General features: G+C 35.8%; 1 protein-coding gene across 1 annotated transcript in view; it reads left to right on the plus strand.

The window, feature by feature from the left end:
- The window catches only part of SLC7A14 (solute carrier family 7 member 14), a 1267904-nt gene that overhangs the window by 563728 nt on the left and 678613 nt on the right, over window positions 1-25563 (plus strand). The window contains exon 3 of the mRNA XM_044070061.1: window positions 16573-16809. Coding sequence (XP_043925996.1) covers window positions 16573-16809 — 237 coding nt within the window. The remainder of the gene's footprint in view (window positions 1-16572; window positions 16810-25563) is intronic.

Below are 25563 nucleotides of genomic sequence, written 5' to 3' on the forward strand. Positions count from 1 at the left end.
AACACCTCAGAGTAGGCAATATGCTACGGAGTAAAGCTGGAGTTTTTTGAGGCGGTCAGTGTAGGGAATTTGTTTGAGGCCAGTAATCCTCTTTGTGAGGTACTTCTGTGGCCTTTCCAGCTGCTGCAGATGTCTTGTGAGGTACATTCCAAAAGGGGCGTTGTACTCTATAATGGGTTTAATGAGTGTCGAGTAGAGGGGAACAATGACCTCTTTTTTCTTGGATGAGAACCCTTTCATGATGAGGTGTGCCATGTAGAAGGACTTCCTGACTACTGTGGCGATGTGACTATCAAAGGAGAGACTACTGTCCACCTGGTTCCCAAGGTCTCTTATCACACATTCGGTGTTAAGTAGAGTGCTGCCTATGTAGTAGTTCATGGGTACAGAGTTTTTACCAAAGGGGGTGACACTGCACTTTTTGGCATTGAACTTGAGGCCATGGCTCTGACACCAGGCATCTGTCTCAGCAAGGTCCTTCTGTAGGATGTCCACATCATTTGGGGACTTTACTATGGCTCCTAGTTTGCAGTCATCTGTGAACTTTGTTAGCCAGAGGCCTTCTGTGTTAGCCTGTACTTCAGATAATTAAAAAGTTATAATTTAACAATTCATGTCCCTCATAGTTAACTGCATAGGGAAGATAAATACCATACTGCAGGGGGCAACAGTCTAGTGTAGGTGTTAAACCACTGATGTACAATTAAAAAAAAATACAAAACATCAAAATGCTGGTGGGCAGTTTACTATTTCTTTATTAATTCCCATCATTGGACACATGGACAAGTCCTGTCAGAAGATACCAGGGACTGGGCTCTTAAGAGACCATTACATTGAAGTGGGTGGAGCATATGAAGCTGCTCTTTTAAGGCAATCTGTGCTACTATTTGGGTTTTCTTGTTGCTGGGGGGCAGATCTGTTATAGGCTTGGCACCCATGTGCTTTTTCTCATCTGTCGATGGTATTGCCTGTATGGATGAGGGTAGCAGGTTAAAAGTTATTTCTCCTTTTGGAGGTGACCCACAATTACTAGGAGAGCCTGCAGATCTCTGACAATGTGATCATGGGGCTGAGGTGATGACAGCAGTAGTAACCCTTCTGTAGTACATTGGCTGAGTTCATAAACGTCTGTTCTACCTCATATAGTGATGAAGAGGAAACAAGAATCATCTTCTGGGGTATAGCTTTCCAAGATGCCATAGGGAAAACCCACCAGAAATGCAGCCATCTAAAGATGCTCACAGCTAGGATGAAAAGGAAAGCTGAAGCAGTGTTCGCTGGGCAGTAGTAATAATGTTTTGTTTTGACTAATAAAATGTTAATAACCTTATTTTTTAAGATTTTATTGGGTTATTTATTTTAGTTTTTTTCAGAATGTGGAGTGTACCTATATGTGATTCATTGGAAACAAACACTGTATAAACAACCTGTCCCAGCATGTGTTTGTACCATATAACAAAAAAAAATGTAAAATACTCTTAAAAGGATGCAGGCACTTCCTTTATTGTGAATAAAATAATTGTTTTGAGCTTTCAACCTATAAGGACTTCTTGAGAACTGAGACATAAAATAATTTTGGTGTGTGTGTGTTTCAGACCACAAACCATGTGATTAAAATGCACCAATAATACAATTTTATATTTAGCCACTACTACAAAAATCATGACACAACTATATTAGTCACCTCATAAATGTGTTATTTTAACATTAATTTCTTTATCTAAAGTGCCCAGTAATATTAACCTTTTACTTTACTTCTGTGTTTTGTTTAAATCACATTTGGTACTGAAGCATTAGCTAAGGCCAGGAGGCTAGTTAGCAGTACATTTTAATTGCCAGCAAAGTTCTAAAGTCTTCAATAAGTGTCCTCATCTCAGACTTTCCACTACATAATTCAAAATGAAAAAATGTAAACAGCAAACTAGGGAATGTTTAGACAAAACATTTTTTAGGTTCTTCATTTTTATAGTGCACGTATATTCATAAGCATAATCATAAATACAATCAGATGATAAACTATGTCACTGTGTTGACAGTCAAATGTCCCTGTGGACTCGTATTTGTCCCTGTGTTCCAAAACTGAACTATGAGAAATGAGTCTACACCACTTACAAAAGTGATGGGTGAATGTGTTCTGATGTTTGTAGGAACCATGCCTTATTTTTTATTTTTTCCGTCCCACCTCTAGAATGCTTTTTCAAATTATTGCCACTTTTTCATATAAACAAAGGCATTTTACCTAATTTTCTAATTATATCAGATTTCCCCATATAACTTTCCATTTCTTAAGATTGCTGTTGTTGACACTATAAGGAAGTGGAAAAGATTTGGTGTAATCTTTGGTTTCAATGCTGTTATTTACTGAAAAAATAAGCAGAGCAACACTTGTGTTTTAGCTTGTTACTTAGTATAGGTCAGCTTCTAATGCATCTATGATGTCTAACATCTTAAATAATCTCAATAATTAAATTCTGTTCATAGGATGTTGCATGGATAAAGAAACTAAGTTTTCAAATAGGAAGTAAATTATAAGATGATGGTTCAACACATTTATACAGCATGTATTATTAAAACACTGTGAACATTATAACCCCAGGAAAAGGGTCTTGGTAACACTCAATTCATCTGAAGGCAATACCAAGAATTTATATGTACTGCTCACATAAAGGCCATGGTAAAAAAGAACTTGCATTATTTCTGCTATTGCATTCAAAGGCTCATTAGCCTCAATGAGGAAAAAACAAATTTTTGGCTAATTCGCAAGTCTGTGAATCACCCTTAATTTCTGTGAGTGTCTATCAGCACTTCCTGTGGTATTTAACAGTGCTGGTGGCCACATTGTCCTAACAAAGGCAACCTCCCTCATTCACTCTCCCATATACACACATTCAAGCACACACCCACACACGCACCTCCTTTCCTGTATTGTCAGAGCATCATTGTGTCTCTTTTTTTCTGCCCTCGTAATTCATGAATGATTTCACTCACTCATTAGTGGCGGACAGGTTTCACACTTCCATATCGATCAATTTATCCTGGGTACTGCAAAAGCTATTAAACTAGGCACTTTCTAAGTTTGCAGGAGGCATAATTTAAATCTGTCCCTGATTTTGTTCTGTTCTCTTCTTGTGTTACAAAGTTTAAAAGTATGCCTTCTATTCCCTGTCTCTTCCCTTCATGCATTATAAACTGTTTCAGGCATTCAGTAATGCCCAAGATCCTCAATATGTATGTAAAAACCTTTGCTGCACAGTTAGTGCAGTAGGTCGGTGCCAAGGTTTACTGTAGCAGTGGTGCAGGAATCAACTCTATTTTAGTGTCTTTAAGGAATGCTACATAATTTCCTTGGTGTCTCATGGTTCCCTGAATCATATTATCTTTCTTGCTTTCTTTCTGTCTTTTTAATTAAGTGCTTTTAAGGTATGCTTTATACTGTATCCCTTTAAGGTATGCTTTATACTGTATCCCTGGTGTCTAGTCTGCCCCATCTCTGCTATGTGTAAGTGCTATTTTAGCACAAGAGATTACCCTGGTGGCTAGTGCTTCTCCCAGTCCACTTAGTTTAAGCATTCCCAGATGGCTAGTGTTCTCCACTGACCCACAAAGTTTAACTATTCCCCCAGTCTAGATAACTTAAGTATTGGTGGTTAGTGTTCCCCTCCAACCAAATGTTGCAGGCTTTGTTCATTGGTCTAGAGGTCTGTGGGGGTATCACAACCAACCAAACTACCCCCACGCATACAGCTCCCTGCCCACCCAATTGCACTCACAGACACACATAGACATTCACCCATATACGCATATACGCACACACACACACACACACACACACACATCCCTACCTAACTTACCCTTTTACTAACACCCCCCTACTGCTACCTCCCCGCCCGACAACACACACTTACACATGCAGCCTATTACATACACTCATGCACATACCCTGTAATGCCACTTACCCATTAAACTCCCCATCACTTACCTCTAATGCAAAGTATTTTCTGCGAGCAGCCTGGAGAGGCCAATGCTAATCTAAACAGTCAAGCAATTCTCTGAATTGCAGAGCTGCATGAATGCCTTATCACAGGCAGTTCCACTAGGAGAGTACATGGCTGATTAGCATATGCCTCTCCCCCAGACTGCCTTATTTGCATGCAGTATGGTCACAAAGACAGTTTTGCACATCTTGCAAAAGTACTGCATTAGGGCTGGGCTGTCTCTGAATTTGAAAAAGGTATAGCAAGGTGTAACCTTGTGTATACCTTGAGGTGACATTTATGAATTAAGCCCCATATCCTTTCCTAATAAGTAAAATATATACAACACTTTTTAACTAAGTAAGGTGACTCTATTAACTGTGTTTATGGCAAGCATTGCTATATCAACTGCATTGGAAACCAGGCATCTTGTGTTATGCATAAGCTGAATTAAAACCCATTTTATATTAAACTAGTGCTCAGAGGTGCACTCCATAACTAAATCATTTAGCACACTTCAAACAACAGTCTGGCTCCTGCTTGATGGCAACGCCAAGGTGAACCTGACAGCTGAATATACAAGATTTAAAAGAGGAATAATAAATAAAAATATAGAAAAAAAGATTTCTTTAATAAAGAATGCTTTTTATTGAGTCACTCTAAAAAGTAAAAAAATTAAGGAAGAAGAGTGAAAATGTCGCATAAGAAACACAGACAAGCTGATTCCAGAAAGCATTTGAGGTTGGTCTTGCTGATCCCTGCTACGTCTTCTGGTACCTCATTACCAGAATCAGCAAAACCAACCGCAAATGCTTTTCTGAAGTTATCTTGTCTGTGTTTCTTTTGCAAAGTTTTCACTCTTTTTCCTTATTTTATAATTTTTAGAGTGACTCAATAAAAAGCATTCTTCATTAAAAAATTGGTTTTATAACTTTATTTTTTTACTTTTTAGTCTTTAAGTAAAATATCGTTAATGTCATTAATATTAATTATTAAGTATTAATAAATATAAATTGTCTCGCTAATGACAGAGGGACAGTACTTTAATTAAAGACTAAAATATAGTCCTTCTTTCATAATTTTTAGCCTTTAAGTAATATATTGTCCCTCTGTCATTAGTTTATAATAGAATCAGACTCGTTTTTTTTTTTTATCCATTAACACTATACATCTAAATGCAGGCTAGTTGTGTTTCAATATACATTAAAATGTTAACTAGTGAGAACAAATAGCTATTTAAAACTGATGTTGCTAATAAACGTGAATAAGTTTTGTCGATATTAAACCTACGCACTGGCATTACAGATGTGCAACATCCTTTATTGTTTTTATCTACATCTATATACATTGATGTAAGAAGTAGAGGATCAAGCCATTCATTTGTGTGTTTTACAGTGAGAGTTATGTTTTTATTTTTTTTCAAATGATATAAAGATCTACATGTAAGAAATTGATGCTGACATTGCTCAACCATTTTGTAAACATTCAGTCTTAATTCTTAGGGGAGACTGTGGCTATTGGAATGTTTCTCTTTAAAGGTTAAGCCTTAATCACTATATAATTCCCCCAGAGAGTGGTACACATTTTGCCTAGTGGCATTGATTATGCAACTCATAGTTTTCTGCTAGTCAGCTAATATGAAAGCAGATGGTGTCAGATTAGGCACCCAGCACCATATACACTGGGAGATATTAAAACAAAGTCTAAAGAGCCTGCCATGATCTTCAAATACACTTAATGGTTCACCCCAATGACATGTCTTCAAAGTTTTGCACTAATCACACATCAAGTAAACGAATGCCAGTGACATTGACTATGATGGTATGGCCACATTAAAGAGAGGGACAGGGCTTGAAGTTCATCCTTGAAAATTTGCGAAATCTATTATTGTCCTGGTCCCCTTCAAGAAACACATCACACCGAATGACATTTGATGACCTTTATTAATTTCCATAAACATAAACGTTAACCAGTATTCATTCATTTCAGCCAAACATGATACAGGTGAAATAAGATCCATGTAACATTATCACAGGACAGGACAGTGTAAACCTGCTTATCAGGATCAGTAAGCAGCGTCCATATCTCCACTCACTTATTTATGAAGCAGCATACCCACTCACTTCTATTACCATTTATTGCATTATACCATGCTGCTTATGTACTTATCAAGCAGCATAACTGCTAGCTTTCATTACCATTTATTGATCCAACACCAGAGGGGGAATAGAAGAGGGCAAGCTTGCCCCTCTTCTCTGCCCTAGCCAAACTAAACATAACCACATCCCCACCAATAAAAAGGGGGAGGGACGGCGGGTAGCAATTCATGCCAAAATGTGACTCCTGCTCCAGTTACACTTGCCTAACATCCTTTAAGCCCCTCCCTACCCCTACCTCACTTCCTACCAAACCTCATCCATTCCTATTTAACCCTATCCTCCCAATTCCTGCTACTCTATTTATCAACCCCGAATATGTCCCTGGACAAATTGGTCTGTTCCAAACCTCATTTCCCCCAGTCAAGTATAAAACATTTATAACAATGAAATGTGGTGCGCACTTGCACGTGCGTGTGTGTGTCTGTGTGCATGTGTGTGTGTCTGTGTGTGTGTGTGTGTGTGTGTGTGTGTGTGTGTGTGTGTGTGTGTGTGTGTGTGTAGGAAATGATGTAGGGAGATGCGAGAGACAAAGTGTGTGTGTGTGTGTGTGTGTGTGTGTGTGTGTGTGTGTGTGTGTGTGTGTGTGTGTGTGTATGCATGTCTGTATATCTGTATTATTCTGAATGGATCTGGGTACGTGTTTGCGTGTGTGTGTGAGTGTATTGTCTCGCTAGTGACAAAGTGACAATATTTTAATTAAAGACTAAAATATTATCCCTCTGTCATTATTACAATGGCTTTTATTGAAATTGGCTTTTCCTAATAATAAAAAAAAAATTTGAACAAAAACAGAAAATTGTATGCACAAATTGGAGATTGTGGTGGGAATGTCAAGAATTTGCCATAAAGAAAAAAAAAGTATTACAACGATTAATGTGAGCCAATGGTGTAACACTGAGAGCTTATTTTATCCATAGGGAATAGAAAGGCCTGGAGTGTCATTTCTGTTATCACCCATGTTAACCCATTACTACTTATATGCCATCCCTGCAGCAGTTCTTCCCAGGCTGCCTGTGTCAGTTCTCCTATCTGCTTTTCCAAAACTATTTTGTCTTTGCCTACACCACTCCCGAGTCTCTGTTTTAGCCTGAATGAATATCTAACATTGCCTCTTGCCTCCTTGGTCTCTCTGTACTGTCTTTGTGTTATCCACTAATACTTATCTCTTCTCTTCCATGCTTCCTTCTCATATGTAGTCTCTCCCTTTTCTTCTGTATCTGGCACGTTTACTTTGTATTGATCTTTTCTGCCCAATGTAGTTTCTTGACCACCTTCATCCTTGAGTTACTCCTTTCTAGTCACCTCTTCCTAATTCATACTTATCCTGCCTTTTTTCCTTTTTTCTCCTGTTTAGTCTTCATTTTTTTCTTTCTGTATTCTTCTGTGATATTGTCCTGTAACTGGCACTGGTCCTGAGCTCTGAACTATCTTACCTTATAACATACTAACTATCTTGTCTGTGCCATTACCTCCACCCTTGAGCTCTCTACTTCCCTTAGCCTCAACGCTACATTAGTCTATCATAACTAAAGGATTTAACTGTCTCAGTCCTCACGTCTTTCAGCTTTTGTGTGTGAGTGTGTTCTGCATGCTTTCTGACAAATATTTGCTAATAAACATGTATTTTCATTGTTCTGACCCTTATTAATTCAAACTTTTTTCATTGTTCTGACCCATAAAAACATTCATTCAAACTTTCTTATGAAATTAAGTAGCTGTCACTCAGGTGTACACAATCGTGTATTTTTTAACTTGAAGAGATGCCTTTGCAAAGTGGCTGTAAAAACGTACTTTTAAATGGAATTCTGCTATGTCCATGAATAAACTCAAGACAGGTGTCCTAAAATTACTGTGATGCAAATGTAGGTCGACACTAATAACCATGGCCAGTTTAATTAACTGTATTCTGCTTAGCAAGCACAACCTCATACCACGGACAAATTTCAGCATTTACCTATGCTTTACAAAATAACAATTTCCTGATTCTGACTCATGAATGCAATAGCTGCACTTTGTAGGCTACAATGCCTTGCCTAAAACTAAAACTTTTCACTGTCTGAAATCATTTTAACAGGAATACATTTTAACAATTCCTTTACCTCTGTGCACAGAAAATGTTGTACATCAGGCAATGTAAAATGATTCTTAGGTATTTGCAAATAGAGAAAGAAAATGTGACAAAGAGTAGTAAACGATATTTAATAGTATAGACCATTTTGTAAGTTATACTGATTAACATTTCCATTACTCGCAGTCAACAGTAATTAAACATTCATTCTGTCAATAAGAAATGGTGAACATTTTAAATGCCATGGTGAATCAACAGAGAAAGTAATAATAACTTACGCAGGCAAGTAATAACACAATCAAAGCTATATTCTTATCTCTCTTACTGAATCATCAAAGCAGAGATTAAGGACTTGGATATTAGTCTACTGCTAACCACTATAGTAAGATTTTTAATAAACAAATAAATGAATGTTTATTGTTGTATGTAAAATTAATTTTGACAAATGTATGTTTATTATTGCATTAAATACTTGTGGAGGGTTGAATGGCTGAGGGTGGTTAATTAAGTCTGGAAACTGCATGCAGTGAAATTAATAAGATGATGAACAAAAAACAAGATTAATTCTGAGGCAAATAAAGTCACATGTGGTTGCCATATGGCTCACTCGTTAGGACTGTCTTTTCTAACATGATTAGTAGTGATTGTGGAAAGTGTTGCAAACAGCATGCAAATTTAAATGAAGGACTGGACCATGAGTACACAGTCAATATTTAGATAGCTAGGCAGATGTATATTTAAAGTAAGTGTTGAATCTGATCCATGTTCTTCACGGAGACACTAAAACCATTGAAAGTTCTTTGACAGACGGAAATAAATGGAGGTTCTTTCTCATTTGCCATCTTTCTGGTAGCAAACACAAAAAGAAAAATCTAGCAAAGCTAGACTTTCCATTGTGTGATACCTTAAACCTCTTGTATCAGAGGCAACATGGGATATATGCAAATTGCCCTTTAAGTATATCAGGTGTTTCAGCTAAATGGCAATTCTAAATGCCCATGACTTTTTCTTTCACTTTTACTTTTAAATCTATTTATGGACAATTTCAGGCCAGTAAAGCCAAACCCTCTAGCTGTGGACATGCATGTTTCTGCCTTCTTGTGCCATTTTCAGCAGAGCATCAAAGGAATGTTTGACGTTTGGAAACACAGGGTTGTCGTACCCAACTGATATCCATAAATATTAGGATGTCTATAAAATATCCCAACTAACAAACTTAAACACTGAGTAAAAAGGTCACCCAGGAAAACCAATTGGTTAAAAAGTACAAAAAGAAAATGGTGGGCTAAATGTGATGTGGATGTTATTCTGTTATTGGATGTAAGATTCCTGACAAGTGAAGAAAGACTGCAAACAGAAAAATCATGGGGTGGAAATATAATATGGAAATCAGGAAGTTAACTTTGTTGTGGATAAACTGAAAACACTCATCTGTGTTAGCATGTCTGGGATATATTTCTAATTACACATATTTGTGAGGGACATTCTAAAGTACAAACTGTGGAGAATCAGCTGAACAGTAGGTGATGTCAGAATGTTGCTGGCTGCTAGGTGATTATTTGAACAGTTGATTTACAGGAAAAAGAACTTTTTCAAACAGCTGTTATTTTATTTTGATAAGACAGGTGAGACTGTTAAGCTGAGCAGTTTGTGAAGAGTTGCAGTCAATTACAGTGCTGTACTGTGGTACCTGAAGAAAAAAGAACTCACCAGAAACTGAAATCCTGCCTTAGCCTTGCTGTTATATGTTAGATTAGATCAGGGACAGTATTCTCTAGTTAGATTAGGAAATCTTAGTTATTAAGATAGAGTTTTTCTGAAATGATGGACTTCTATCCTACAGTTTAATTTTATATTTCTGGTGACTGAATTCTGGTGTTTATTGAAAGCTATTAATTTACATTCTTGTAATCATTTTACTTATTAAATGTTTTTCATTACTTTATATTGTGGCTGGAAATCACTGTGTTCTTTAGAGATTAGAGAGTGCTTACACCTGTTTGATACTCCCCAAGTCATCTTCAAGGCTTGGTTACTTTTGGTCATAGCTATCATTTATTTTGATATTTAATTTTCATAATTGGACACCACTTTAGAAGGGCATGAAGACACTCTGGTTGCAACATTACAATATTATTTTGGGGAAGGGGCACAGCTGGAAATCTGTTTCAGGCTTTCCCTGAAGTGTTTGGATGTATGAGATTTAAATCTACTTTAAGTGTGAGTGTACCAGAAGTCTTAAACTGGACACATTACTCTGAAGTGTGTAATAAGGAGTTACATTAGGGGTGGACAGTCACAGATTTTAGAGTGTGCTCCTGTTGTGCTCTTAGGGGAAAATTGTGAAATATTTCTCCTGTTTAAGTGACGGTCTCACATTGGAATCGGTAGTGAAGATTGAAGCTCCTTAGTTACTGACCCAGGATAGTAAAGGATGTCACATTTAATTGTTGGCAGTCTGGTGGGATATTAACTGGACGTCGCAGCTGTGTTGTGTAAAAAAAAAAAAAAAAAAAAAAAAACAGTGAGAATATTAGATGTAACATTGGTAATGGTGGGGAGGTTAAATGTTGTGGATGTGAGGTGGAGAGCACATGTTTATAGAATGATAGCAGTATATGCATATATAATAAGGAAAGAGAGAATCTGTTTCATCAAATATTAGACTATGTAGTAGTTAACATGAAAATTATAATTGCAGGAAACTTTGTGATTTAAGGGGAAAATGGAAAGATGTAAAAGTGATAAAATGTCATAAATTAGCTGTGTGGAACAAAAGTAAATGGACATGTGGAAGAGGGGCACTTGGATATGAATCTTATTATTTTGTATTATTGGAAGGCTTAGGGGTACCAGGTAGTGATATAGTTGTGACTGTTTTTTTCAGACTATTTAGCAGTATGAATGGAGGTGATGGAAGAAAGGGAGTATATTAAAATCAGAAAGGGAATAAAAAGAATAAATGAGAAATCATGGGATGAAATTGGAGAGTTGGAAGTATTGCAGTTATGGAAGGACTTCTATAAAAGAATGGTCTGAAAGTGTGGATTGAATTTAAAAAATAAGCATAATTTTTTTTTCCAATGATAGGATGTTGTTAGAAAAGAAGAGAAAATTAAGTATAGGAAAATGTATAGAAATGTATTAGACCCATTATAAAGTACAACGCCCCTTTTGGAATGTACCTCACAAGACATCTGCAACAGCTGGAAAGGCCACAGAAGTACCACACAAAGAGAATTACTGGCCTCAAACAAATGCCCAACACTGACCGCCTCAAAAAACTCCAGCTTTACTCCATAGCATATCGCCTACACCGAGGTGATCTCTGTCTCACATATAAAGCTATGTCAAACCCAGAGCTGTTGGACATGCTACACCTAAAGAAATCCCAATCCCTCCGAGCTACACACTCTAGGGACCTAAACCTTGTCACCACAATAAACAGGACATGCTGAAGGGATAGATTCCTGTCCCAGAGACTTCCTTTACTCTGGAACAAGCTACCCATCTATGTCAAGCAAACTTCTTCATTAGCACTCTTCAAGAAAAATCTTGATGAGTGGATAGAAAATAGGAAATATACCCCAGGGATCACTTCTGTGTCTCTGCTCAACAGTGGCACAGGAAAATAACTTTCTTGGGTGGCGTAAGCTATGGAACCTTGCTGGCTAGGTTTACATAAGCCCTTGGGCAGATAGCCTAGTACCTACCTATGAACCTATAAAAAATAAGACTGTTAAGGCAGAGATATTACTTACAAGGGAGATTGGAGGAGTTAACTGCATATTTGGGTAAAATAGTGAAGAGGATATTAGTATGGTGATGGAATTGAAAAATGTAAAAGAAGTAAAAAGAACACTGTAGCAAGTTATGAGTATTGTAGTACAGCATATGTAAATATGTATAACAGTAAAAAGAAAGAAAATAAGAGAGAGAATGGAAATTTAAAAAATCCAGAATGAGTTAAGGAATTTGAAAAATAAATTATTATTAATGAATTTGATGAAGTACTTAGGAAAGTAAATGTTTATTCATTATCAGGTCTGGATGGTATTAGCTATGGAAGGAACAAGGAATTAATGGAGTGGTAAAGAGAGTATTTTGTAACTGTACTGAAGCAATACTGAGGGAAGGGTTTGCTTATGAAGAATAATTTTAGTGAGCTATTAAAATTTATATGGAAGAAAAATGGGAAAAATGAAATAAAAAATTGGAGTCTCATCACACTAAATAACACAGATTGTAAATTGTATATGAGAATAATACAAAGCAGAATGGAGGGAAGGATGAGAGATATAGAAAAAAAGTATATTATGGTGTAAAATGGAAGGGATGTCAAGAATTGTTATTGGTTGTGAGAGAAACTGTTGATGATATACGTAAAAGGGAAGATGAGGAATTTATGGTGGGCGATATTAGCAAGGCATTTGATATAGTAAGACATAATGCTTTGTGGGATGTTATGGAGAAGTACTGACTAGGTAATGGAATTTGGAGGTTGTATATGTCAACATGTCAAAATAGAGTGTGAGTGTTAGTGAATGGGTGGCTGAGTAAATAAATATGTATGAAGTGCAGTACAAGACAAGGATATCCAGTGAGTGGAATATTGTTTTCATTGGTAATGAATGTGATAGTAAATGAAGTAGTTTATAAAATGAAAGATGCTAGATATGTGATGCAAAAGGAGGTGGTAATTCCACTAGTTTTGACATACGCAGATAATATATTTGTAGTTGCTACAAACAAAATATGGATGAGATAAGTGTTGATTTGTCTGAGTGGATGTTTAAAGGAAATGGGAATTACCATGTATAAATACAGAAGTAAGGGTTTGGGTGATGTGAAAAGTATGTGCGGAGGAGGGTTCAGTGAATGAAGTGCTTTTGCTCGGGATAAAATTAGGGAGGGATGTGTAGTTATGATGCAATGGGAGTGTCTGATAAAAATGAAAGAAATATGACTTCTATGGGGGCATATAGATTAGCATTCAGGAAGAAGGTTTATCTGGCGAATTCTATATTATGAGAGAAATATGCATATATATCAATATTTTATGATCCCAGAAAAATATGAAAAGGAAATTGTGCAATTGATGTTTTCTTTCATATAGGGTCAAGATTAAACTCAATGAAAAGAGTTGTGTTGTATATGGGTGAAGGGGGTTTGGGATTACTAAATCCAGTTATTTACTCTGATTCCCTAAATGTCTATAGAGTATTCAAGTGTGTAAAGGAAGAGAATGAGAAATTAATAGTGATAATTTTTAAATATAAGTACAAAACATTTCTGTAGATGATGGGTGCAAGAAAACAAGAAAAAATATATAAATGAAGAAATTAAAAGTTGTCAAGAAAAAAAATATTAACATGGAAAATAAAAAAATGATGCTATAGAGAAAGATAGAAGGGTATGGTATAGGAATGCGATGAAACAATATTATTATGTAAATCCATGAGGAAATTTACCAGGAGATGCGAGTAAAGCCATTAAAGTAAGGAAAAGTGTTATACCAAGATTGTAGAGTATCAGGATTTTCTATGGAGAATGGTAATGAATATGTTAGCAGAAGAGGGAATTATGCCATGTTAAAAGAAATTTGAAATAGTGTGTTTATTTTATGGGGAAGAGGAGACAACAGAGCATGTTTATTTGAAATGTAAAAGAGTGGTGAAATTCTGGAAAAGTTTTGTCAAAATTTTTTTTCAGGATATTAATGTCATAAACAACATAGATATATGAGTATGTATGGATATTAAAAGAACACTAAGAAAGAATATATGAGAATGGTAGATAAGAATTTATGAAATATGAGGTATTCGGAATGAAAGATTGAATGAAATGCTGTTTAATAAGAAATGTTTTTGCTGATATATTGTGAAAAATATATTATGATTGTGAAAGACAGTGCAGGAATCAGTCTTGGAAGACTAACAATGAGGATCTTGAAAGAAAAATGATAAACAGTAAAAAAATAGAAATGTGTATATATGCATCTATAAATATGTGCGTTTGTAAATCTGAAAATATGTAAATAATGATTTTTTTATGTTGTGTTAAATAAAGGACCTCCATCCTTTTTAATATGAGCCATGGGACCTTTTACATCTACCTGATCTACCACCAAGTGTAGCAAATGGGACCAGAGTTTAATGTCTCATCCAAAGGACAATTGTACTGCACTGCACAGTCATTAAGCAATCTAACTTGTGAGGCAATAGAACACACTGTCTTCTGCACCATAGACAAGTGTACTACCTGTTGCACTATTGACACTGCAATTGATAATGCTACTATTCCTCAAGACACATATGAGTGATATACTGCTCATATGAGTATACTTACTAGGTTGTCCAGTATTGCAGCGTTCTGGAGAAAGGCTAAGACAGGCTTTCTGTTTGCTGTCAGTGAGCATTCTTTCTTTGAGATTTAGTGACTTCAGAGGGAGAACAGAAAAATCTGAGAGTATGTGGATGTTGCCCTCACACAGTAGCAGGAGGTTTAGCTTTCTGCAAAAACACTTTAACATTGTATTAACTCATATTATTCACAAGCTTGAGTTTCCTGTTTTTATGAGTTTGAGAGTACACAGCTGCATGCAGTACTAACAAAACTACAGACACAAAGTCTGAGGATAAAAAGACAGTGGTGGGACAACATAACACTCTGCTTTCACTGGATGGAAAGCACAAGTCACAAAATCTCATACTATCAAATCTGAATATTATGCTCAGAAGCAAAACTATAAGGAGATATATTACAAATGTAAGAAATTACTAAATATTTTAATCCTGGGGAAATGAAAAATGCTAGACTTCCAGAAGGACTAGCTGATGGGTCTTTCCCATGATCAAGGTTGGACAGGGCAGAAGAGTTTGTCTGTTTTACATCTGTACTGATGCCATCCTCCAACTTTACATTTAGAAGCTGGGTCTACATGTCATCTTGTTTAATATATAATGATGTGTGCAGATGTCATTTCTCTTTATGTAGGATATGGATTTCTGTCTGAAATAGCATTAAAACAATATGAAGTTTTTACTAACATCAAGGACTGTCAGACATTTAGGAAAACAACATAAACTTTGACTTTGTTTCTTATAGCTGCTAACTAAGAAAAGATATTACAAATAATTTCCAAAATACTGATGCATTTACTGCAGACTGTTTTCATTTGGTATAGTCTCATGAAATCTTCTCTGTGTGCACGTGCATGAATGCACATGAATTCATACTCTCTCTCACACACAGACAGACACACACACATGCACACACTTTCCGATACACATAATGTCGAATACTGCACCTGTGTACCAACTCAGCCGAATAACTAAAAACAAAGATTTATAGTATAAAACCTCGACAAAGAAACTACTTCACTGAATCTGAATCAATCAATTCAGTTCAAACCATGGGCTGCCAAGCTTTGAAATTACTAACTCACAGCAAGAGATTCTCTGGTTCAATTCTCTGCTGGGGTTCCTTCTGTGCAGAGTCTGCATGTCCTCCTTGCATTCATGTGGATTTCCTCCAGGTGCTCCAGTTTCCTCCCACAGGGTTCTAAAGACGTGTCTGAAGTGTTTCTTCCTGGGCCTTCACTGAAATTGGGGTCTATCCCAGTCGGACTTTTCCAATAAACAAATGTTAAATAAAATAAAAACAAAAAACAAAAAAAACCCCAAAATAAAATGTTTTGGATGATCAACTTGATTTTAATTTTTTTTAATTGTGATGTATTTATGTATTTGATATCTGTACATGGTGTGAATTTTATGCAATGATGATCTTATTCTCAGCTTTTATTGTTGCTTACATATAGCTTTTGTATGGTTCCTTGAAGTATTGATTACTATCTTTGGCAAATCTTATTTAAATGTGGTAATGTCATAGACTTAAATTTGTTCTGATAAAGTCTGTTTTTATGAAGGGTGAAAGCACTTAACCTGTGGCAATTTTTTGTTTATAATTAAAATTCTTAATCCCTGCCTGACTCAGTTTCTTTGTCGAGATTCTATACTGTGCACCTTTGTTTTGGTTATTCAAATAGACATACACATTTATATAACTTAAGCTAATAAATGTAAGTAAGAATCAAAAAACTAAGAGTCAAAGGAGAAGAGCAAGTGAATGAATAAAAACGATTGCTTATTTTTAGTAATTTTTTTTGTGTAAGCATTTTGAATTTGTTACGTCTGAAAAAATTATTTCATTTGGTACAGTACTTGTATCAAACATGAGCAGACTTAACTCATTTATTTAGTGTACTGTATGGACTTGGTGAAAGTTAACTAGAAATCTTCAACAAATGATTTACAAGAAAATGGCTTCACACCACAACTGCTAATCTTTATATTTCTTCTTTCTGTAGGTGTATGTTATGCTGAATTTGGAGTACGTGTCCCTAAAACAACAGGCTCTGCATACACTTACAGTTATGTTACTGTTGGTGAATTTGTAGCATTTTTCATTGGGTGGAACCTGATTCTGGAGTACCTAATTGGCACAGCTGCTGGTGCAAGTGCTCTCAGCAGTATGTTTGACTCACTCGCCAATCATTCTATTAGTCGATGGATGATCGATAACATCGGAAGTTTAAATGGACTAGGTAAGTATTGCTTAAAACTCTCACTTAAGTAAGCTCTACAACTGTTTACACATAAAGTGAAAGTAAACTTTCTTAAAGTTGAAAGGTTTAAAGTTAGATAACAAGTTTGTGAATTCATACTAAATCATAGCACATTGTGGGGGTACTTTTCAGAGATTATAGTTTTCAAAGGTTTAGCACTTTTACTGTCATTAAAGGAAAGCCGCACCCTAGAACTAAAAAAATCTGTTTTTTGTAACTCTCTCTTTGTTTCCTGACCTATTTTAACATCTCAAAATCACTCTAAGTGCTTTATTTGTAATCTTAGCATGTTTTCCACAACATGGCTAACAATAGGAATTGATGTATCAACATGATCTTGTTCTCCCTCAACACTTTCTCTTTCTCATAATGCTTTGTATGACTTATGCCAGACATAAAGAAGTAACTGTGAATTTCCGTGCCATTGACATATAATGGGATTTGCGTGAATCATTGTTATCTTCTTTACCTTCTGTAAAAGGACTGCTTCTTTTTTGTCTCTAATGACCCTAATTTATGTTTGGCTCAGACCTTGTTTTACACTATGTTTAGAAGTTATCCAGCTACAGCCACAAAAGTAGCAAAATTGCAGGCCTTTGTTCAGGGTTTTTTTTTGTAGCTCAAGAGGAACTGACAGTCCCCTCTCCCACACTAACACAAAGGTGTTAAAACTGTCACTGCACTGAGGGACCCTTGCAGAATCAATTTCTTTTGGACTACAAAAGAAAACCATGAACAAAGGTCTGCAATTTAGTTATTTTTGTGGCTGTAGCTGAATAACTTCTAAAGTATAGTGTAAAACAAGGTCTGAGTCAAACATAATTGATAGTGATTAGAGACAGAAAAGAAACAGCTCTTTTACAGAAGGTAAAGAAGATAACAGTAACTCATACAAATCCCATTATATGCCAGTGGCATGAGAATTCAGTTATTCCTTATGTCTGGCATGAGTCATACAAAGCATTATGGAAAAGAGAAATGGTTGAGAGAAGAAGAGCACGTTCATACATCAAGCCCCATTGGTAGCCATGTTATGGAAAACTGGCTAAAATTACAAATAAAGCACTTGGAGTAATTTTGAGGTGTTAAAATAGGTCAGGAAACAAATACAGAGTGAAAAAAATCTGATTTTTTAGTTCTAGGGTGGAGTTTTCCTTTAATACAAAATATAGTGACCCCATATTACACATGTAAATGAAAGTATGTCTACAGCTGTTACTTTTTATTTATTAATGTCTGACATAGGTTTTACTACAGGTCTAGACTGTTCACATTTCTAAACATGTTTCATGACATGACAGTCTTCCGAGTAGTATAATAAAACTTTCATAGTCTTTTACAGTCAGTTTTAGATACCTATTTTCTTACAGCAATAGATAAAAATGTTTTTAATATATTAATTGCTATAATTTCTCTATTTTTTCTTATGTTGATCCTCTAGATCTAAGCATAAATCGATAATCTTCTGTAAGTTACATAATTATGACCTTACACTTTGGTAATGAGAACGTGTCCAGCTATAAAACTTGTAAACTTGTGCCTTTGTGATAACACCAGCTCTGGCAAGTAAAGCTTTTTTTTACTTTTATAGTTCTGGTAATCATTTCCCTCCATGTCCAAGAAGGCTGTCAGTAGTTCTCTTAGTAAATGAGTTAGGGTCCTGGACCACTTAGCTTGATCCCATCCACTCTGGTGGTGGGCATACTGTCGCTCGTCTTGTGCATTCGAATAAGACAATGAGGCTTGGGTGTTCATTTAAGTCATTTATTACACACAAACACATCAGGATGGGGGATAAGAACATAAAACTTAAACTAATTAACTGATTGACTGCTACATACATACATACATGCCTTCACTCTGGCTGCTCACTCAAAATGGCACTCTAGCTTGCATGTACTCAGTACTTATATGCACGTGCCCATGGACTGGATGGCTCTTATAGGTACAATACACATACTCTGATCTACACATACCACATGAAGGTGGCAAAATATGACTCCAGGTTGTCCTCCCAAGTAAGTTGTTTTAATGGTGGCATTGTCCTGTGGTAGCCATCAACCTTGCTGCCACAACCATCCCATAGGCTGCAGCTGCCATAATCTGTAGTAAATGGTCTACTGTGGTCATCCACACACACAAGTACATAAAGAAAAAAAATTCCCAGCCCACCACAATACTGTGCCTTTTTGGGAATGCTGTGCTCACATTGGCAGTGATAAGTCTTAGGACATTTAGAATTAATAACAGGTGCCAAAAATGCCTACTGCATCTCAGCAGTTTGGATGATCAATTTAGATGGTAACATCAGTCTTCACAGAAGTATTGTAATTTATTGTTAACATGTACAAATAAGGCAGGCTTTATCAAACAAGAGTCTTGTGGTTAAATTAAATGAACAGCATTTACCTTTGGCTCAGTCTTATACTGCTGGGGAAACAATCTGTCCTAGCATCTTTCACACTGTCTGGATTTTTTTGGTAGTAATAATTTCATGCTTTTTATCTGAGGTCCTTTCTCCACTGTAATTGATTCTCTCTTCTAAAATCACTGCACTGACTTCCTTACAAAAAGCAAATGTCTCTGCCTGGGCTTTCTTCAGCCTTCTGTTTATGTTACATTCAACAAATCATTAAAGAAACATGTTCTCTGGTGTCAAACAACAGGTCCAACTTAGCAAAATATGTGGTTGCATTAAAGAAATGTCAGTCTACTTATAACTGATTCTTTACATCACTGCTATAAACACTATTTGCACGTATAGGCATGATTTACCCCACATGTCTGTGTCACTTAAACTCTTTTATTTAGGGAGACCATCAGACTATCTATAATATATATATAGAAATGTAGCTATGTATTGTGGAGCTTGGTACCTTCCTCGGGGTTTCCACTCCTCTGCCTGAAACTTAAGGTGAGGAACAAAAACTGAAGTTATTCTTTCATTTTAATTTATAAAAACTACAAGAAAAACCTAACCAAGCTAGAGTTTTCAATGAGTGATACCTTAAATCTCCTGTAATAGAGGCCCATGGGAAATATACAAATGGCCCCCTAAGGATATCAAGTGTTTCAGCTATATGGCTTCTGAATGTCCATGACATTTTACTTGTATTTCCTTTTTAAGTCTAATTTCTGGACAGATTCAGGCCAAATAAGCCAAAAGCCACTAGCTGTGGACATGCACATTTCAGCCTTCTTATGACCTCATCAGCACAGCATAAGTGGACTATTGGCTATACTCTAGAAACACCAGGGTCTTTAAACCCAACTAATGTCCATTACCATTAAGGTGTCTGCAAATTATCCTAGCCAACAACTAAACCAAAAAGTAATAAGGTCAGACAGGCAAACCGATTTTGGCTTTGTTGACCTGATTCTGTCCATAAAGGCTTTAAAAGGAAAAGGTAAAAAGTCATGGACATTCAGAAGCCATGTAGCTGAAGCACTTGATGCCCTTAAGGGGTACATTTACATATGCCCCATGGACCTCTATTGCAGGAGGTTTATGGTATCACTTTTTAGTTTTTGGTTTAGTTGTTAGCTAATTATAATGTGCATAAACACATATAGGAAAGTTTTTGAAAAAATATATTTGAATTTATATATATGCACATTATTGATGTGTGTGTGTGTGTGTGTGTGTGTGTGTGTGTGTGTATGTGTATGTATATATATATATATATATATATATATATATATATATATATAAATATGTATGGATCTGGTTCATTTCGCCAAAAGAACATTTCACTGAACTGTAGTTCACCAAGACCAAATAGCCAAAAGCACAGATTGCAGAAAACTCATTTCGCTGAATTTCATTTCACTGAACATAGTAGTGGCAGTGTATATGCCCTGTTCCCCACAGTAGTACGATCCTGGACTTAGAATATATAGTTGGGTTAGGGTGTGGGGTGCACAGCCCCCACATTGAGGGGTGTGGGGGCCGTAGCCACCCACCTAGCTTGTTTTATACTATGCAGTTTCTGTTAAGAGGGTAAGTACTTTTAATCAAACTAGGTGGGGGGCAGTGCCCCCAACACCCCCCAATTATATATTCTAACTCCAAGATTGCACCACTGTGGGGAAAAGGGCATATACACTAACACTACTATGTTTGGCGATTTGGTCTTGCTGAAATGAAATTCGGCGAAATGTGCTTTCGGCTAAATGAACCAGACCCATATATATATCTATATATATATATATATATATATATATATATATATATATGTATATATATATATATATATATATATATATATATATATATATATATAGTTATTTACTTATTTGATATATTCATTATTGCCCCTATTTTTGACAGTTTCATATTAATTTGGACAATCACTTTTTGGATAATGTTAACTTGTTTGGTTATTGACACCGTTGCTTTAAATCAAGATGTTTTAAAGTGAAGGAGAGGTGTGTTCCTGTATAGCACTGATGATACCACAGGGCAAAACTGACCTGCGTAGCTCAACTGGTACTTCCTATTTTTGATTTAGAATTTGAAATTAAAGTGGCATTGCTGCTGTGAAACTTTCTGCTCGTTGGATTATTTTTACTAACAGTGGAACCTACAAATACACCCCTGGGATCACTTCATTGGCTCTGCTTGACAGAGGATCAGTTAATTAATCAATGGGGCAGCAAAAGCCAACACACTCTGGCTTGGCTTATAAATGCCCTTGGGCAGATAGCCTAGTACCTACCTATGAACTTACCTATCTACAGTGTACTTATATTAATATATTAATTTCTGCTGGACTCTTGGTTGTTGGATTTTTGGTTTGTCCAATCACAGATCTGTGTATCATGCACCAGAAGTTCTTTGTGGATGTATGTTCAACTGAGTGCTGACCGTGTTTTGTTTTACATTCCTTATTATGGATTTTTTGTAACGGGAGATTTTGATGGCTACTGGAGGTGACCTACAAGCATTTATTGGGAACACAGAAGACAAGGATGATGTAGCTTGTTTTGTCAGGTACAATTTGATTGCAATGGCAGGAATGGCTGCTGAGGTGAGTTGAGTAACTGAAATGGAAAATTTATTTAAGGATTTGACTGTGGCAACTAAAAGTTCAGACCTATGGTATGGCATATTAAGTTGTTGAAATCATATTTGGGGGTTGATTTATCACCACAAGGATTACATGCTTATTTGGAGCCTGTTATTGGAAAGGATAATGCAGTGTTTCTTTCTATATGGTGCTCAATCCAGCACACTGCATCTGAGTTGTTTATTGAATTGCTTATTGATTTTTATGAGTGTTCACTCATACCCATTAAAGGTAAATTAGACTCTAACATGGACAGTATCCAACAGTTTGAATGGCAGAAAGACTACCATGTTTTGTAGGTTTAAAAATGAAGTGAAAAAACAGAAACCTAAGAAATTTAATAGAGATATGGGGGATTTTAAAAATAAAGTTATATTTTCATGGAAGTCTTCTAAATGAGCCATACAGTTTTCCAAGGTGGTAAATAGACATAATAGAACCAAACGTAAAAGGGGACAATCAATTTTAAAAAATCCCCCAAGTGCCACTAATACTGATTCTAGTGCTTCGTATTTTTCTTCTTACCCACTTAGTACCAATACTGAAACTCATCCTGGTGATGCATTTGAGGTTGCTTCACCAGTATGTAAAAAATCTAGAAATACAGGGGGCCCTTTACAAGAGGAGGAAGGAAACATCAAAAATCACTCAGAAGGCAATATGGAAAGGATCTTCAGGGATTTGCTCAAAACTTGACTGATAGTAATGGGACTGATAATGTTGAAGATAATTTACTTGTGAATTTGACAAACCCAGGCTTATTGAAAAAATGTGTGCTTAATAAAGGTTTGGGATTTGTTCCATCTTTTTACACTTCTCAATATACGGTTTGTACGGATGTTAAGCATTTTTGTAAGAATTTGAATCTGAGGTAGTACTATGGTTCAAGTGATAATTAGTGCCAAATTTCTGATACTGAATTTAAGGTTAGAAAATCTACATATCAACTACAATGTCACCCTAGGATGAAATTGTTTGACAAGCAGGTATTACATGATTTACTTTCTAATCCAAATATTTTATTTAGGAACTATGGGAGTAATATTACCAAGACTGAGAAACGGGCCTCGGATAAGTTGGCTAATAATGAACAGTTAGTGGTGGTTAAAGCAGATAAAGGTAGGACAATGGTTTTATGGGATTCATCTGATTATATTAAGGAAGCCAGGAGACAACTTGATGATGGTAGATATTACTTTAAGCTACCGTTATATTTAACACTGGATTTTAAAAACAAAATTTAAAAATTTTTGTTGCAAGTGAAAAACAATGACTTGATATCAGATGGTTTATTAATACAGTTGATCGTGGATGATCCCAGACCACAAAGATTTTATGTATTGCCTAAGATCCATAAAACTGTTATCAATCTACCTGACAGATCTATCGTGTCCAGGAGGGGTTTATTAATTGAACTTTTATCTGTGTACTCAGAAAAACAGTTAAAACGTTTGCTAAATTTGGTAAGGGCATGTTTGAAAGATTGTACCACATTTTTGAAATCGATGAATGCTCTACAGGTACCTTTCAGTTCCTTTTTGTGTACTTTGGATGTACAGTCATTGTATACAAGGGTACCCCATGCCGCTGTATAGCAGCTGTGAGGTATTAGCTTTTGAAGTCTGGTTTGTATTCAGTTGAACATTTTGAAGTTTTGATAAAATTAATAGAGATTGATTTTAAAGTGATAGAGAGGTATGATCCTCTATAGCACTAATGATGCCACAGGGCAAAACTGGTCTGAGTAGCTCGACTGGTACTTCCTATTATTTGATTTTGAATTTGAAATTAAAATGGCATTGCTGCTGTGAAAATTTCTGCTCCTCGTTGGATTATTTTTACTGATAGTCGATTTACAGTGAACTTATCACTATCATCAACATTTAAATTGTTGTCTACTGTTGTGACTAGTTGTGTAGTGCTGATATTTTACCACTTGACTATTCATTTTGATATCATAAAATATGTTCTTTTTGCCAAGTTTCTTCTTGTATTTGCTGACATTAAAGGTGAGATCATTACTATTGTATCGGGTATCTGTTTTTTTGAAGATGGTCTTGGAGAACTCCAGCATCTTTTATTGAAGTAATTCTGTTACCATGTTTGCAATCATAATCATGCTTAGTTAATCAGATCCCACTTTGCATTTTTATAGACTGAAAGGTATTGACACCTGCACACAGCCCTACTAGATGTCACCTGTAACCTTCTCAGTGGAATAAAAAGCTAACTCCCACCCTTACTTCATATATTCTTTTGATTAGCCAATGTGTTAATTACCAAATTATATATAGAATGGCATTTAATCCTTTTAATTTGCTATTCTGTTGTGTTTTTTGAACAATGCTGAGTGCACATGTAGTCCTTCTCTTCCTCCCATCCTCCCCTTCCAAGCCCCTGTCTGCAGACAAGCATATAACTCTAGCTCCAGTACTTTAAGTTGCAATTAACTAACTGGTTTTGCTGTGCAATGTATATGGAGTGATTTATATATATATATATATATATATATATGTGTGTGTATGTATAAAAATAAGACAAATGTTAGGTGAGAGCACATAATTAAAAGCCATGCATTGATGTGATGCTGTTTTAACTTTGTTAGTCTGCTTGTACAAGTGCTAAGGGACCTTTCCTTTAGTGATGGTAAACCATATTGTAACAATAGATAAAATGTGCTTTTTTCTTTGAATCTCCTGATATGCACAATTATACGCTAGCATCCTTTATGCAATTTTCCTGGAATGCTTAGTCTTCCTTTGTTTTATGCTCTTCTATTTTCAGATAATTTAAGTTACTCCTTCAGTTCTCCTTCCTTTAAAATAGCTCTATGTCCTATTGTTCCTTGTTTTTTTAATCAAGTCATGCCCTTAAAACAAGCAGCATGCTTAAACCTTAAGACCTGAGAACATGTAGTGTAGTGTTTGCCATTAATACATCACAACAGCAAATAAAACAAGGCTCATCTGTTTAAAGTATAACCGGCTGTTTTTGTGGACAACTCTGTGCAGCTGAGTTGTTTACATGTATAACCACCTCTACCTTTTAATTAAACATAGCTATACAGTATATGTGTAAATATCTGAATATGATATGCAGTATGTATATATGAAAATATATACTTATTGCAAAAAAAAATTGCATATTACATATTCAAATTTTTTTCTTCTTCTTCAGTGGTATATAATATTGTATGCTTTGGAACTGTTATTATGGTGTTTATAGTGTGTTACTGCTTAATACACAGGATTATGTGTAGTTTGCCAACCATAGCCTGCTTATTATGTGTTTGAGACATGGATGCTAAGAAATTCACCTCAAGAGGTAAATCTTGGAATCCATGTCTAGAACAGAAATTAAGGGTTATGATCATACACCCAATCAGAATTTTTTGTAATGCATGGAGCTTTATCTGTTTCATGTACTACTGGTTACAGAAAAAAGTATTAAATGCTTTGCTTTCTTTCATGTCAGTCTCTTATATTTACACCCCCCTTCCAAACCTCTCAACTGTCCAGATTTTCACAGACTATCCAGATTTTTGCTTCCTATTTCTGGTCTGTTCCCCATAAAATTAGTGGTTTTAGACAAATTAGTGAGAATTGAAGTCACTAAATAATGACATAAATTTGAGTTTCAGACTTCCTATCCTTTAAAAAAATGC

The sequence above is a fragment of the Protopterus annectens genome, chromosome 4.part1 (genome assembly GCF_019279795.1).
Source record: "Protopterus annectens isolate FY-2018-M chromosome 4.part1, PAN1.0, whole genome shotgun sequence".
In the NCBI taxonomy this organism is placed as follows: Eukaryota; Metazoa; Chordata; order Ceratodontiformes; family Protopteridae; genus Protopterus; species Protopterus annectens.